Below are 16,175 nucleotides of genomic sequence, written 5' to 3' on the forward strand. Positions count from 1 at the left end.
CTCACTTCGAACCTCCCAATCCTATCTTTCAATTATTTGCAGAGATGTCATGTCTATGTGTTTTTCAGATTTCAGTAAATAACTGCTTTATTTTCTATCTTATTAACAGCTGTCAAATGTCAGTACCACCACTGAGCAGGAGGAGCAGAGAAACAATATCAAAGAATTGCAGGAAGCTTCAGGTAATTGGTGTCAACATGAATGCTTTCGTCTGAATAAAATTTCCATGATGAGAAATCCATTCCATAAGCGACCAGGAAACCCTGTTTTTGTAGTGCATGGAAGTCTTCTGCTTACAGTGATACCTCTCACAACTTTAGCAAGGTTCCAAGGTGCTTCACAATCAGCGAAGACATTCTTAGTGGCATCATCACCAGCTATAAGTAGTGCAAAGACATCCCATGTCCTATCCTTACATCTGATCATTTGTTATTTCCTCGTCTTGCTTCCTCAAGTGGTATGCAAGGCTACTTCAACCAATAGTCTGTAATAAATCAGATGACTGTGTTCCCTGCATGGGTCTGCTACCTTTACCTCTGTCTCTACTGTTTTCCGCTGTGTCTCCTTGGGAACGTACTTTGTAGTTTTGGATACTTTGTCAGCTTCTGGGTATATTTGCATATGTCCAAACCATTTATTGTCCTTTCCAGTACTTTGGTTTAGTTTTCCATTTGTTCTCCAGAGGATGTTCTCGTCTTGAGTAGAAAATTCATAGATTGGTTTTGGGAATGCTCTGGTTTGTGAGCTATTCAAGTTTGTAAGCTTGTAGCAAAAGGATGAACGGGATGAGCATGTTGCTGTTGAAAGTCTTTAGTTTTGTCTTCATTCTGAATGTGCTTTACTGAACATTTCTTCTTCAGCAAAGGTAAAGGGCAAATTGGTTTTGCTAATCCCTAAGGTAATTTCTTGACGTCTAATTTCCCAGGTGAAATCAGTCGCTCACTCAATCTGTGTTACTCTTGTTGATGCTGGCAGCAATGGGGGCACTATCTTCTGATTTGTCGGCCTCTGTATCTTTAATTTTAACTTCATGTTTCCCCTAAATTTGTCAAATTATTAAACAAAGGATTTTTGCCCTCCATATCTTTATTTCAGCCTTTGAATTCAATTTTTTTCCTCTCCTCCTTTTTCTGCTTCATTATTTTTATCTCAAGGCTCACTCTACTGTCTCTGACTCTCCATTCCGTCATTCTCTTATCCACTCTAAAGTTCCTATCATCTACTCCAACTCTCTCCATTCTGTCACTCACTTAACCACTCTAAACTTCCTATCATCTACTCATGGTGACTTCATTCATGTCATCAACTGTTTTATACAATGTGGTTGAACTAGGTGACTCCAGGATAATACCTACACACCACACTGATATGAACACATTATCTCATTGTGGAAGTCAAATCCAGATAAAGTCACTTAGAGACCATATAAGTACAAACTTCTTTATTCAAAGCACCCAGGGCTTACTCAGTTAGTCACTCAAACCCGATCCACCCTTACAATTCCCCTTCTGGAATGGATATAGTCATTCAGATAACACATATATACACACACACACACCACTCCCCTACCCCCCACCCCACCAAGCTGCAGTCAGACTTATTTATTGCATGACAGTATTGAGAGACAAATTGCAGAATAGGTATAATGGCCTCGTACACAAGCAGGCTGGAGTGGTCCTCTCTCTGTGCTTAAGCACACAAAGAAACAAAGACCTTGGAACACTAACTATGAGAAGGAATATGGCTGAGCATGGCCTAGCACATGTATTGATCATCAGCGGTTTCTTTCAGAAAGAACAGGCTGCTATTGTTTAACTAATGTGTTAACCCTTTTACATACTTTATCATAAGCTGATGAGATCCAGACAAATATGCCTCAAACCTGACACCTGACACCTGGAAACCAGGATATCAAGAATTTAGGGAGACGTCCTGTTTGAATGTTCGAATTATCACGATTTAAGCTGGTGTCTTTTAGAGAGGAGTGCAGGAAATCACTAAAATCTTCGGTAGGTTCTTCATTCTGCATGTTTCTGGTATAGTATAAGAGTAGCTAATCATTAAGATGTAATCCATGATCCAGCTTCACATACCCTCCTTTTCCTCATGCCCCTCATGCCTCCTATTAACAGGAATTAATTTCATATTTGTCAAGAGGATAAGATTAATATAAAATAGGTGCTTGGTGGTCAGCACAAACCCTGTGGGAAATGGAAATGTTTATCGTCCCCAACGTCGAGCTGGTCCCAATTTGTAATGAAGTCCTAGACTCCACAGTGATTGAAAATGGTTTCTCTTTATCTACTTCACCATGTAATATCTTGAAAACCTCAATCACAACACTTTTAAATTTCTGCATTCCACAGTATTTGTGTATCATCTAATTTACTCTTGAAGTTAAGGTGTCATTCTAATAGATCTGTACTGAATTTTTGTCTGGTCTGTTCATTCATCCATTAGTGGGGTGTCCAGTATTAAAAATATTACTTCCAACTGTGATTTAATCACATGATCAAGATGGCAGCACAACACAGTTTGCAGCGGCCACTCTGGAGCTGATATCTGTTATCTGTTAAGCGAGGTGCTGTGCACAATCCTAATCTGATGAAAAACAGATGTGGGAGCACGGAGGAACATCTGGAAATCTCCAGGAAGGCCTTCTTCATTGCTGCTGCTGTTGTGTGGTCTGGGTCTCTGCTGAGAAGAACAGGCCCTCAGTCCTCGGGGTCGCGTTGCTGATGGCCGTTGGCGGGGGCGTCGTAGTGCGCTCGGCAGAGGATGGTGCTCGGAGAAGCTGTGCCGGAGGGATGTTCAGAGACTCAGAGGTTTGACAGACTTGGGAGTCCGCTGCGGTCAGGGCGCTTTCACTGTGTGCTGCGTCTGCGAAGGCTGGGTCTGACGGAGCTTTCATTGTGTGCTGAGTCTGGCGCTGTGGAAGCCCATGGCGGGGATATTCCCTTCTGCCGCCTGCATAGGTTGACAAGTCTTTCGGGACCCTGAGGACTTCTGGAAACTGTACTGTGGTTTCTTTTGAACTTATAGTCTTTTAACATCTTTGCTGTGCCCATGGTCTGGTCTTTTTTTATCAATTATGGTATTATCTACACTGTTGTAACTACACGTTTATATATGTTAACTGTAACTATATGTAACTGTGGTTTTGTGTAGGTCTTGTAGCTTTAGTTTTTGGTTTGTTGTGTGGTCTCTTGACTTGGTGTATCTGGGTAGTCTTGTTTTGTCTGTTGGGTTTGGAGCTCCTTTCCAGGGAACACGCTAAGATGGTAGCGCGATATTAATACGCAGCAGCCTCACTGGACTCTGGATTTGGGGATTACCAAACGTTATGTGGATTTTCTGGTGTTGTCTGTTTTGTCGTGTGCTTTTGTGATAGCATTCTGGAGAACGTTGTCTCATTTTTTAACTGCATTGCATTTGTGGTTTCAAAATGACAATAAACTGACACAAAAGCTGTAGAATTGTTGTATTCCGGTGCTCTGGGTATAAAAGTTCACATTTAATTACATTGTATGACTAGTTCCTGTGTTCCCGTTGTTACGTATTCAGGCAACAATAAATATATGAGTTAGGCAAGGGTTTTTATAACAAATAACACATTTATTAAACACTGAAAACAAACCCCCCCCAAAAGTAAACAAACACTAACGTAACCGGAAATCAGCTGCTGTGCGGCAGCTTAAACAGTTCTTAAAGCGATGCAGCTCAAACAGTTCTTAAAGCGATGTTGCAAAAACATTTAAGTAGGATTGCCACAAGTTCAAAATGCTCACGGTTCATTTAAGGGAGAGACTTTTTAAGACGATTTAATTTCTCTTTCACATCGTTTTGCTTTGATCCCCGGTGTCGAACTTTTCCCATGAAGAATTTACGAAACGAAACGGCTTAAAGGCACTGACCTTTCCTTTATCACACTGTCCTCAATCTTCTGCTATCTCGCAGAGATTAACACGAGAACAGTCAACAAATTCCTTCCGAATAAGGATTAAATAAGGTCGAACCCGTTTCACCGTCGAAATAGATTCTCCTCGATCTTTAACTCCCGAACTCTGATCTTCACTGTCCACTGATTCTCAAACTAGCAGTATTGTAAAGAACCTGCTGGCAATGACCTTTTAAACTTTAGGCATTAGATATAACTTCATCTTTCAACTAAACTGCGTCATCACATTAAATCACGCAGTGGCATGAAGTCGACTTGGCAAATCCAGCCACGAACTGCCCCCCCCGCACAGGGTGGGGTCTTCCTTTTATACCCTGTAAAAAAAACCTGTCACATGATCTCTACTGGCGGGAAAATGACATCACTCCACCATCACAAGACCATTACCTCAAGTCAAGTATAGCTTCAACCCCAGTCACGTAACAAGGGTACCACTGTCATGTCATGAGTACGTTACACTGTAAACGCTTCTGCTTTTGTAAATGCGTCTGAAATTCTTTTTAAAAAGTGAACATGTATTTAATATAGACTTGGTTTAAACTTGTTACAGCCTTTGTAGTATTGACAGATAAAATACCTTGCATATTATTTATATATTTATGTCTGCATTTACCTCAGAGTCCAGATGCATGCCTTTGCAGTGTACCATAAAGCACGCTGGTGACAGGTAAGCCTCCTTAGTTTATATTTTTACAAGATGATCCCTTGGCAGATAGAGGCATAAACAATCCTTTACAAGGATTTTCTTCCACATCCCAAAGATATGCTGGTTGTTAGATTAAATTTCCACTGTAAATTTCCCAAGTATAAGTAGTTGGTGGGAGAGTGAGTGGATATTAATGGGCATGTGTGGGAGAATGCATTACTAGGAAATACGGGGTGTTTGCAATTGATGGCATTATGTTTTTAGACCTGGCATAGATGTAGTGAGCTGAAAGGCTTCTATCTGTGGTGTAAGGAAATGACAGCCTGGAGCGAGGATTCATAGCGTGAAATTCCTTGTTTGGTATTCACTCCCTGAGACCAGATACACTATTCCTTGTACTTCACCTCATATTCCATACCCAAACCCCTTTTGCCTCCTGCGTAGGCACATACTCAAAATGGGAATGTTTACTTTTCCCTACAACTAACCAATGTGAAGGGACAAGTTCTCATGATCAGAAGTTCAAGTACATGGTCAATGGTGCAGACCTGCATGTTGCCATCACTGAGATACCAAGGACAGCACACAAGCAAACTAAAGAGTAAAAGGCAGTCATGTTGACATAGAACATAGAATAGTACAGCACATTACAGGCCCTTCGGCCCACAATGTTGTGCCAACCTTCAAACCCTGTCTCCCATATAATCCCCCAACTGTATTTCCTGTATTTAACCCTCTGTATTTCCAGAGGCGAAAGATCAGCAACTTGCTAACATCACCCGGAGAATAAACATTGCAGCAGCGGCCTTGTGTATTGGTCTCAGTTCCTCAGGTAGAAGATGCTGGGCGCACTCATGCTAGGGATAAAAGAGTTAATGTATCAAGTTAAGAACCTTTTTTAGAACATAAATCTTATTCTCTTTTCCCATATGTTACTCAGCCTACTGAGTATTTCAAGCATTTTCTTATTTCAGATTTGTAGTGTCTGTGTGATTTTTTTTTCGTATGGATTTGAACTATTGATACTAGATGACACTGTGCTTTTTCTGATCTTAGTTCGGACTCGAAAGTTAAACCTAAATTGAACAGGAAGGTCCCTTATGTGCGGTTAGAACGATTGCAGATCGACTTGTCTACTGACACTGAGCTGCCAACCTTCAAACTGTTACCAGGCAGTGGACAGGATGAGTTCAACCTGATCATCATCGAAGGAAATGGCTTGCCTATAAATCCAACCTTCACGGTATTTATGGACTTGGATTTTATCTCCTTGGATTTTAAACTAAGATGTTCCATTCCTTTCATACTGTCCCTATCAGCTTATCTATAAATGTTTGGGCAATTAGTACAGCACAGGAACAATGTGTTGTGTGGAATTAATTAAAGTTGTAACTAAATGCCTAAATAAACTAATCCCTTCTGTCTACACACAAAATGCTGGTGGGACACAGCAGGCCAGGCAGCATCTGTAGGTCTCAGCCTGAAACGTCGACAGTGCTTCTCTCCATAGATTCTGCCTGGCCTGCTGTGTTCTACTAGCATTTTGTGTGTGTTGTTTGAATTTCCAGCATCTGCAGATTTCTTCTTGTTTGCCCTTCTGTCTACAGTATGTTTATATTCCAGAATTCCCTGAAAATTTAAGTTCCTGTCGAAGAGCTTCTTAAACATCTCTATCGTATTTGCAGCTGCCATTTTGTGTTTAAAAAAGAATCTTGCTCTACACATCTCCTTTGAACTTACCGCTCTCACCTAAAATGCATACATTCTAGCATTAGACATCGTAACCCTGGAAAGAAGATACCTCATAATTGTATAAACTTCTATTGGATACCTCTGCGCAGAGAGAACAACCAAAGTTTGTCCAGCCTCTCCTTGTAGTTCTTGCCCTCTAATTGAGTAAACCTCTTCTGCACCCTCTCATCCTTCCTACAATGTGGCGACTACAGCTGGATGCAATGCACCAGATAACTTCCAGACCCTTGAACTCATTTCCTCGACTCTTAAAGCCAAGCATGACATACACTTTTTATCTCACTTGTATATTTTTTTCCCACTTTATGTTGGCTTAATTTGCATCCATTAAATGTTTTGTAGTGCTAAACACAAATGAACAGTTGCAGTTCTCTCAGGGTAAGGCTTGGAATGGTAGAACTAGTTTGTGGAGTTGAAGACAGGGCTGCTTGGGTCATGGTGGCATCTGAATGCTCAGTAAGTATTCACCTCCACCTTTGCTACCCCTGTAATGGTGTGTGGATGAAGGGTTCCTTCCTGAGGGCCTGTACCAGATCTGTGGTGCAACCCATGAGGTGCTGTGTGGGTGAAAGGGTCATGGCTGTGTACTTCTGTCTGTAGTGCCTAGTAAGACTGTATCACGTGATGGAAAACAGGTAGAGTATAAGGCCATCTGAAATAGAACAATAAAGCACAGGAATATGGCCTCTGGTCCACAATGTCTGTACTGACCATGATACCAGTTCACCTTGTTCCCACCAGACAATATCCCTCCTCCATGTTCATGTACCTTTTTAACTGCCTTGTAAACATTGCTACCACCACCTGCCCCAGCTGTGCATTCCAGGAGCCACCTGTGTCTGTGCAAAAAAAAACATCAGCTGCATAAACTCTTCTTTAAAATTTCTCCTCTTGTCTAAAATTTATGCCCTCCAATATCTGACAGTCTGGAAGTAAGGATCTGCTGTAAGACTTCCAGCTCCCTCTTCTGCTGATTCTACAAATGAAATCATGGCTGTGTAGTGCTGTACTCTTGCCTGATAAAAATCTTCTTTACCTGTGAGGTCCTGGACTTGCTCATCACAAAGTGGTAACTCTGTCTCTAACCTGCAGGCACCAACACTGGCGAGCACCTTGACGCCACCGAACTCCGTCTCTCCGGCATCAGTGACCGAAATCGAATTTGTCTTTAACGAGAGAACTGAGGTAGCAAGCAAGCGTACCCACCACGCTCTGAGCCCCACGCCCTCCCCCAGTGAAAAGTCACCCGGGAGTATAGCGGACCTCAAGGCTTCACCGCTGTGCAGTGCCAGTGAGAAAGGCGAGGAGGCGGATGAGGTGGTCTGCGTTGTTTGTGGGAAAGGAGGCGAGTTGCCGTGTTGTAGCCGTTGCCTGAAAGTGTTTCACATTGGCTGTCATGTCCCAGCTTTGCTCAGTGTGCCCAGGTAAGTCCAAGACGGAATGTGTCAAGGTGGTTAGTTAGCAGTGAGCTGATGTTCCTAGCTTGTTAAGGTAGCATTGAGGCCAAGCTTCATGTTTCTTCTTCATTGAGAATACATTGTTTGGTTTACTGAAGCAGCAATCAGAATTCCAGACCACTGACGAGTTCAAATTCCACTGCAACAGTTGGGAATTTAAGTTGAACTAATTAAAGTGTGAAAATTTAAAAAAGGTTCAAATCATTAATGGTAACCATCAAACTACTAAACCACTGGATTATTCTAAAAACTCATTAGAAATCACAATGGTGCAGCTACTAGAGGTGTTGTATCACTGCTCCTGTGACTCGTGTTCAATGCTGACCTCCCGTGAAATCTTTGAGGAGTTTACATGCTATCCCATGTCTCTGGATTTTGCCAGGTGCTCCAATTTCCCCTCATATCATAAAGACATGGGCAGGTTAATAGGTCACTGTAACTTTCTCCTCGTGCTTGGATGAATGGGAGCATTTGGAGGAATTGATGGTGAATAGATGACTGAGAAAGTCATGGGGTAATAGGATTACTCTTTGAACTGGCAGCAGTTTGATGGTCCGGAATGGCCTCCTATATGATAAGGAAATCATGTTTACTTGTGAAATCTATCGATGAAATAGCAGTGAGCAGTAAGGCTGATTGATAACCTCCATCAACTAACCCACCCCTCCACACCTGCAACCACCACTACTTTTCATTTCCTGTCAGCCTCCTTGTGTACAGACGCTCGTGTGCCTAGTGTCTACATATATATAGTGGATTCCAGTTAATTGGAACACGTAGGAACCAGTACATTTTGGCCCAATTGAGCGGCTGCCCCAATTAGTGAAGTAGGTCATTATGCAATTAATACAGTACAGAACAAGTTAGAACACTACCAATGCCACGATGGTACTATAAAACTCTGTATTGGATCCTAATAGTTATGAACAGAGGAATTCATCAAAAGTACATTGTCATACCAGTGCCCAAGAAGAGCAGACTGAGCTACCTCAATGACTCTAGTGGCACTCACGGCTACTGTGATGAAATGTTTTGAGAAGGTTGGTCATTGCTAGAATCAACTCCTGCCTAAGCAAGGACCTGGACCTACTGCAACTAATAGATCTCCAGCAGATGTAATCTCATTGGCTCTCCACTTGGATCACCTGGATATTACTAATACTTAGACTGCTGTTTATTGGTTACAGCTTAGCATTCAACACAATCATATCCTCAGTTCTAATCAACAAACTCCATGACCTGGGCCTCTGTACCTCTTTCTACAACTGGATCTTTCACTTTCTCACTGGGAGACCATACACTACGGATTAGAAATATCTCTTCCTCACTGAGAATCAAGACTGGCGCACCTCAAGGATGCATGCTTAGCCCACTGCTCTGCTTTGTACCCATGATTGTACAGTAAAACGCCATCCATAAATTAATAGTTGTTGGCAGAATTTCAGATGGTGTCAAGAAGGTGTACAGGAGCAAGATAGATCAGCTGGTTGAGTGGCGTCACAGCAGCAACCTTGCACTGAATGTAGGTAAGATCAAGGAATTGATTGTGGACTTCAGGAAGGGAAAGTCGAGGAAACACACTCCAGTCCTCATTGAGGGACCAGAAGTGGAAGGAGTAAGCAATTTCAAGTTCCTGGGAGTCAACATCTTTGAGGATATGTCCTGGGTCCAACATACAGAGAAGGCATCACAGTGGTTTTATTCTAGGAGTTTGAAGAGGATCGGTACGTCACCAAAGACGCTCGCAAATTTTTACAGATGTGCCATGGAGGCCATTCTACCTGGTTGAATCACCATCTGATACAGAGGGGCCACTGCACAGGATTGGAAAAAACTGACGAAAGTTAAAAAAAAAACTCCATGAACACTAGCCTATCAGTATCTAGGACATCTTCAAAAGGAGATGCCTCAAAAAGGCAGCATCCATCATTAAGGACTCCATCATCCAGGACGTGCCCTTTTGTCATTGCTATCATCAAGGAGGAGGTATAGGAACACACACTCAACATTTCAGGAACAGCTTCTTCCCTTCCACCATCGGATTTCTAAATGGACATTGAATCCATGAACATTACCTCAGTATTTTCCCCCCTCTTTTTGCACTAATTTTATATATACTTACTGTAATTTATAGTTTTTATTATGATGTATTGCTGCTGCAGAACAACATATTTTATGACATGCCAGTGATATTAAACCTAATTCCGATTCTGACTCACTGAAGTAGTGAATTAGTTTTATTTTCGTTTCCAGCCATTTCTGGCAACTCCAAGCCTCAATGGTTGAAACCACGGTGAGCAAAATAGTCTGAATTGCCGTACTACTTATTTCTCAACACTTATCAGTGAGAAAACAACTGCTTTTTGAACAAGAACGCACACAACTGATGCTATTTATAAACTATTTGCTCTAAGCACAGATTAGTGTTTGAAGGCACACGGTTAAAGGTAGGAGCATAATTCTGAACATTGTCACTGTTCTGGTTCCATTTTGTACAGTATCCAGAAGAATTGGGGAAAGTGAAAGCTTATTTGCGAGGATGATTAGAAACTGAAACTATCAGGAAAGGTTGAGCAGGAAAATCATCTTTATCCAGGCATTGGTTAGAATGTGGAACTCACTGGTTGAGATGAAATGCATGAATGCATCCGGGAGGCAGTTGGGTAAAGAGATGAGAGAAGGAGCAGGTGTTGTTGATATGAGGGAATGTGGCAGGATGCTTATGTTGAACGTAGATGGGACAGTCCATTTCCACTGTAAGCTCAATGGAATCTTATTGCCAGATGCTTCGGTGTGCTTTGTGTAACAGACACCAGAACAGTGGGCATAATATCATTAAATCTCATACAGCAATATGGTGGTCAAACTGCTCAGGAAGAATTATTATTGAGGTGTGAACTGTTTATTTTTCTTCAGTGTTGAATGGACATGTTCCTTATGTGTGGACTTGGCAACATCTGAGGTTGAGAGTGAAAGCTCAACAACATTGGCAGACAGCAGAAATGAGGTGAAGGAAGGCCTTGCTGCTCTCGATCAGAAGGTTTGTATTAAAACTAGCAGTGGATATTCAAGGCAATCAGAATTTGAAGGATTATTGGTAAAGGATGGCACAGTACCATAACAGATATCACAATGCTTTTGATTTTGATTCAATGAGTTTGATTCCTGCCGCTGTCTGTAAGTGATCTGTACGTTCTCTGTGTGCCCGCATGGGTTCCCTCCCGAATTCCAAAGATGTTAGGGTTAGTAAGTTGTGTGCACGGCAATACTTGCAGGCTGCTCCCAACACATCTTTAGAATTTGGGTATTGACACAAACTGTATATTTCAATGTTTCTATATACCTGTGACATAAAACTAATCTTTTCAATCTTTAAGATCATTAAATTGGACAATGCTACAACTTCCAGCCATGGCTCTACACCTCTCTCCCTCACCATTCCCATTTCCTCCTCCCACTTTATCTCCCTAGCTGCCCGTCACCTTCCTCTAGGGTTCCTCCCCCTTCCCTGTCTTCTGTGGCCTTCCGTCCTCTCCTGTCAGATCCCCCCTTCTCCAGCCCTGTATCTTTTTCACCAAATTGACTTCTCAGCTCTTTACTTCACCCCCCCACCCCTCCAGTTTCACGTACAACCTACCACTTTGTATTTCTTCCTCCCCCCCCCCCACCCCATCCATTCTTACTCTGACCTTTTTTCTCCAATTCTGATGAAGGATCTCGGCCCAAAACACCTACTGTTTACTCTTTTCCATCGATGCTGCCTAGCCTGCTGAGTTCCTCCACCATTTTGTGTGTGTTGTTTGAATTTTCAGCACCTGCAGATTTTTCTCCTAATGTTACAAGTTTACTTAGACCAGGATGTACTGAGCTGGCTTACTTCTAACTAGGGATGGGCAATAAATGCTGGCTTAGCTGGTGACACCCACATCCCGTAAATGAACAAATAAAGACCTTGGCAGAGAAAAGGGAAGATCATCAATATTCCGCAGAGCTGACAGTGGTACTGGGTAACCCTAGTGAAAAACACTGGCTGAGATGCTTGCCTTGCTGACAGGTACTGACTGAACACTGTGTCTCACTGGCACATGACCAACGGGTACAGAACGCTGTCTCTTTGTCGGGTGGCCGACAGCAGCCTCAGGTGTGTCAGCAGCTAAAGTTACTACTTATTTGTATTTGCTTACCTTTGGATAGCAGCTGTGTGAAGAATGAAAATTTACTTTAAGTTACTAATCAGCCCCTCAGCATTCATTGGCCATGATTAACTCACATTGTGGTCTCTTTGACCCAGTATCTACAAGACAGTGCCTTTCAAAGTGTGGGAATTGAGCAAGGGAGGGTTATAAACCATCCAAAGCAGTCCCTGTGATAGGGTTCACACTGTGTTTTGATTACTGTTTATAGACATGACATAGTATAAAGTGATAATATTTTTCTCTCATTGTGATGTGATTTTACAGAAATGTGAACGCTTACTGCTGTTCCTTCTATCTCATAAGATGAGCCAGGCTCTCCATAACCCTAGTGGCTCCTCCCAGGTGAGTATTTGAAGATGAGCTCTTCATAGATTCTGTTGTTTTTCAAAAATATGTATTTTATTTCCTTGTCTCTCTTGTCTCTGAGCATTCCTGAGACTTGAGCACACATTGTTGGAGTGGCCCTCTTTATCAGAGGTGCTGGTAATATATTGAGATGTTCTACTGCAACTTTTAACAGCCATAGGAAGTTCCATGCCATCATACTGGAAAGGATAAGTAAGTTCTCCCACTGGTCTGCCTGATATTTGTATCATTATTTAACTCCCCTGTTTCTGTGGGGCTGTTGCTGTGCATGAATTGCTAAATCACAATTTTTTAATAAATATGTCATGGCTTTAGAGAGCTCTGAGATATTGAAGTTGTGAAAAGTCTTGCATGAAAGCAACCTGTTAATATTTCTGTGTGTGCACTACTGCTTTATGTCACGTTTTTCCATTATGAATACAGAACATCAACCAAGTTCTCCCATTGTTTTCATCTCTTCCCACTTTGCAAGGTCATTGCTGAACCCTCTGCTGCTTTGAACTAAAGACTAATTTTGTTCTTTTGCAGTTGAAAAGTCAGCAATTAGATTTGTCTTCCATTAGAGCAAAACTCGACAGGGCAAGCTCGCCCCATTACTCCTCACCTGATGAGTTTGTGCTTGAGGCCCGACTGATGTTTAAAGCATTCAGTAAATTGAGTCAGGTAAGCAGAGAGTTTGATGATTCTTTCCTATTCTGTTTAGGGAATTTGCTGCCAAGTCAAAATGAGATCACTGCTGTCTGTGAAATCCTCTGCCTCTCACATCCCTTTCTTGTTTTAAGCAGCTTCTGATAAGTCCATTAACATCTCTGGAAAGTCATCGTGTAATTCAAAGTAACATTGGTGATCAGGGGAACATTTTTGCTCTTAAGCAATCTGAATTGAAGGAACTTGGTACCGGTGTTTAAGATGTATTATTACTTTCATTTGTTGCTTTTTTTTCATAACTTTAGGCAGTTCAGGAACACTTCTCCCATACTCACTAGGATGAGAGAGCCTTGAAAATAAACAGGCCGAAACTCCTGAAGACCGGTGGCAGATCACAGTTAACATCTTAGTCCAAGTGTATCTTCAAATCTTTTGTGCCAATCTATGTGTCTCAGCTGTTTGTCATTATGGTTAAGATCTACATCTTTTTCCTACTGTATCAGTGCTTTCATGTGGGGTTACGTTTACTGATTCCAAAGCCACTGTAGTGCAGAGGACAGAGACCATTTGTAATGGCCAAAGACATTAACAACTCAGAGAAGCCTGTGATCTTTCAGAGCCTTGATGCTGAGCTTTACTCTAACAGTGCATTGACTCCTAGTCAAACAGCGTCTTGAGTTCAACATTTTCATTGTCATTTTCAAATCCTTCCACACCTTGTATCCCTTTCATCTCTCTAGATGTTTCATCAACCAAGGTCACCACATGGCCCCATTCAAACATCTTTCATTTTATTCATTAAACCTGTTGTTAGGGAGGAAATCCTTCACACCATCGAAATGAGGACAAACAGAAATTTTACTTAGTTCAATGTCGTGCACTTACAAACAGTGAATGGTATTTTCATACCTAACTGGAGCCAATTGGATAAAATTGGAGTGGGGGGAGGATCTCATTGAAACCTTTCGAATAGTGAAAGACCTAGACAGAATAGATGTGCAAAGGATGTTTCCCGTGATGGGGGAGTCTAGGACAAGCCTCAGGATAGAGGGGCGTCTATTTAAAACAGAGATGCAGGGAAATATCTTTAGCCAGAAGGTGGTGAATTCGTGGAATTCGTTACCACAGGCAGCTGTGGAGGCCAGGTGTGGGTGTATTTAAGGCAGATTGATAGGTTCTTGATTGGACATGGCATCAAAGATTACAGGGAGTGGGGCTGAGGGGAGAGAAGGATCAGCCATGATTGAATGGTGGAGCAGACTTGATGGGCTAAATGGTCTGTTACATCTCCTATGTCTGATATGGTCTTGTAGTCAGTCATTGTTGACATCACTGACCCTGTGTTTTGTGAGCTCTACCCCTATGAGGATCTATATTGTGAGAAAGGAAGGTGATGTCCTGCTAGGATTGAGTACTTTACAAAAACACAAACACACAGAGACATCCGTGGTGTCTGTGATATTTGTTGTAGATGGGAGTTTGGTATATAGAAAGTTACCTTAGTTACTCTGTTCTGCAGCTAATTCCTGGTGTTTTTTACTCACCCTTGTGTGTGCAGCAGTCACCAACGCTTCCCATGTGGTCTAGGAAAGAGTTTGCAATAACCTCTATCTATTTCTGATTGTCATACTGTCCATTTACCTACACACTTTCTGTGACTGACTGCCAATGAATGAAAAGGCAGTGAGCACATTCTCATTGTCTTTATTGGCTCAAAAATTAACCCCCTCAGCTACTCGTGCTTGTACAAAAGGAACTGGCATTGTCCCTCCACACTGACATTGGTACAAACTGCCAGCCTTCAAGCTGCTGCAGCTCCTTCCTTAACCTCTGCCCTCAAAATCCATAACATGTATAACATGAGCAGCCTCTGGATCAGCTCTTGCAAGCCTCCTCCTGTCGTCAGATTATGTTTTGTCTGGTGCCATGTGAAGTGTCTCAGATATTTAGTAGGTATTGAATGAATGCAATTAGCAGTGCCTACTTATGTCAAATGCAGAATCATTTATTATAGTTTGTGCTCATTTTTAAAAAATATAATCTAACGATGAAAAACTGGATTCTTTTCAAGGAAAAGAAGGAGGTGGCTGAGTCTGTGCTGACACTCGAGTCATTCTTTGAAGAAAAATTAGCAGATGTCTTCAGTGGCAAAGCCTTCTCCAGCACCCCAGTAGATCAACGGGCAGTGGAGGCGGGCAGCAAACACTGTGACCAAACTGACCAGAGGGACTCCACTTGTCCTTCAGACGAGGCTGACAGTAGCCCCGTGCAGGCTAAGAGACGGCGGCTCGAGAATGACTAACCTCTGGAGTGGGAAGCTTGGATCTGGCAACTTTGAAAGGATGGTTGACAGCAGACTTGAGAGCTGGCCCTCAGAGCAACCATGTTGGAATGAGGAGACACCTCAGCAGTCATTGTTCTGTGCTGCTGAAAAGACTCGTGTACAAAACTGGACTCGGGAAAGGCCACGTAAAGGACTTCCCAGCTTTGAAAACCTCCAATATTGAGTTTAAATCCAGCTGGACAACTAGCACAGGGTTATTTTGATCCTGGGCGTAACTGCAGAGGCCAGCGCTGGAGTTGTTTTTTAATGTGTAAACTGTATGTATTAAAGAATTCCATAATGTGTAATATATATTGTCTGTATTTCATGTTGAAATTCTTACTGGATCATAGTAAAACAAAGAGTAAATAAACTCATTTTCTCTGAGGAATAATCCATAATCACTAAGTAATAAAAGCAAACCGTTTACCAATACTGGGTTGCTGAAGTAAACCAGTCATGTGTACCATGGTCTGGAAGTCCTCTGTGCTCTGCGTTGTGGAGCATGATTTCACAATAGCCTGCCTGTTTTTTTTGTGCCATGCAGAAGTTGGGTACTCCCAGGAATTCCGAACATTGAGGGCTGGCACGGGAGATTGGACTGATCCTGGAACAACAGAACCATCTGGCTAGCTACCTACCTAGCCTGAGGAGAACATTAACACTCTACAGGTTCTTTTGTAATAAGAATGATATGAGATTGTTGTACTGCCTACCAGATCACTCACTTGAGGAGAGAAGTAGTTCTCAACCCAACCTTATGCTTGCGTTGGAATAGCAAACCTTTCCTCAAACGGCATCCTATGTGACGTTAATATAAAATTATGTA

The 16,175-nt window shown here is 42.1% G+C and overlaps 1 protein-coding gene across 8 annotated transcripts in view; it reads left to right on the forward strand.

Moving 5' to 3' along the window:
- LOC132383157 (transcription intermediary factor 1-beta-like) overlaps window positions 1-15,656 on the forward strand; it is a 122,988-nt gene extending 107,332 nt beyond the window's left edge. For all 8 annotated transcript variants that reach the window (XM_059954023.1, XM_059954024.1, XM_059954025.1 and 5 more), the window contains 8 exons: window positions 110-182; window positions 4,577-4,625; window positions 5,661-5,847; window positions 7,449-7,780; window positions 10,730-10,853; window positions 12,274-12,351; window positions 12,904-13,038; window positions 15,095-15,656. In XM_059954023.1, coding sequence (XP_059810006.1) covers window positions 110-182; window positions 4,577-4,625; window positions 5,661-5,847; window positions 7,449-7,780; window positions 10,730-10,853; window positions 12,274-12,351; window positions 12,904-13,038; window positions 15,095-15,325 — 1,209 coding nt within the window. In that variant the 3' untranslated portion in view covers window positions 15,326-15,656. The remainder of the gene's footprint in view (window positions 1-109; window positions 183-4,576; window positions 4,626-5,660; window positions 5,848-7,448; window positions 7,781-10,729; window positions 10,854-12,273; window positions 12,352-12,903; window positions 13,039-15,094) is intronic.
- The last annotated feature ends 519 nt before the right edge of the window (window positions 15,657-16,175 follow it).

This window comes from Hypanus sabinus, chromosome 29 (genome assembly GCF_030144855.1).
Source record: "Hypanus sabinus isolate sHypSab1 chromosome 29, sHypSab1.hap1, whole genome shotgun sequence".
In the NCBI taxonomy this organism is placed as follows: Eukaryota; Metazoa; Chordata; class Chondrichthyes; order Myliobatiformes; family Dasyatidae; genus Hypanus; species Hypanus sabinus.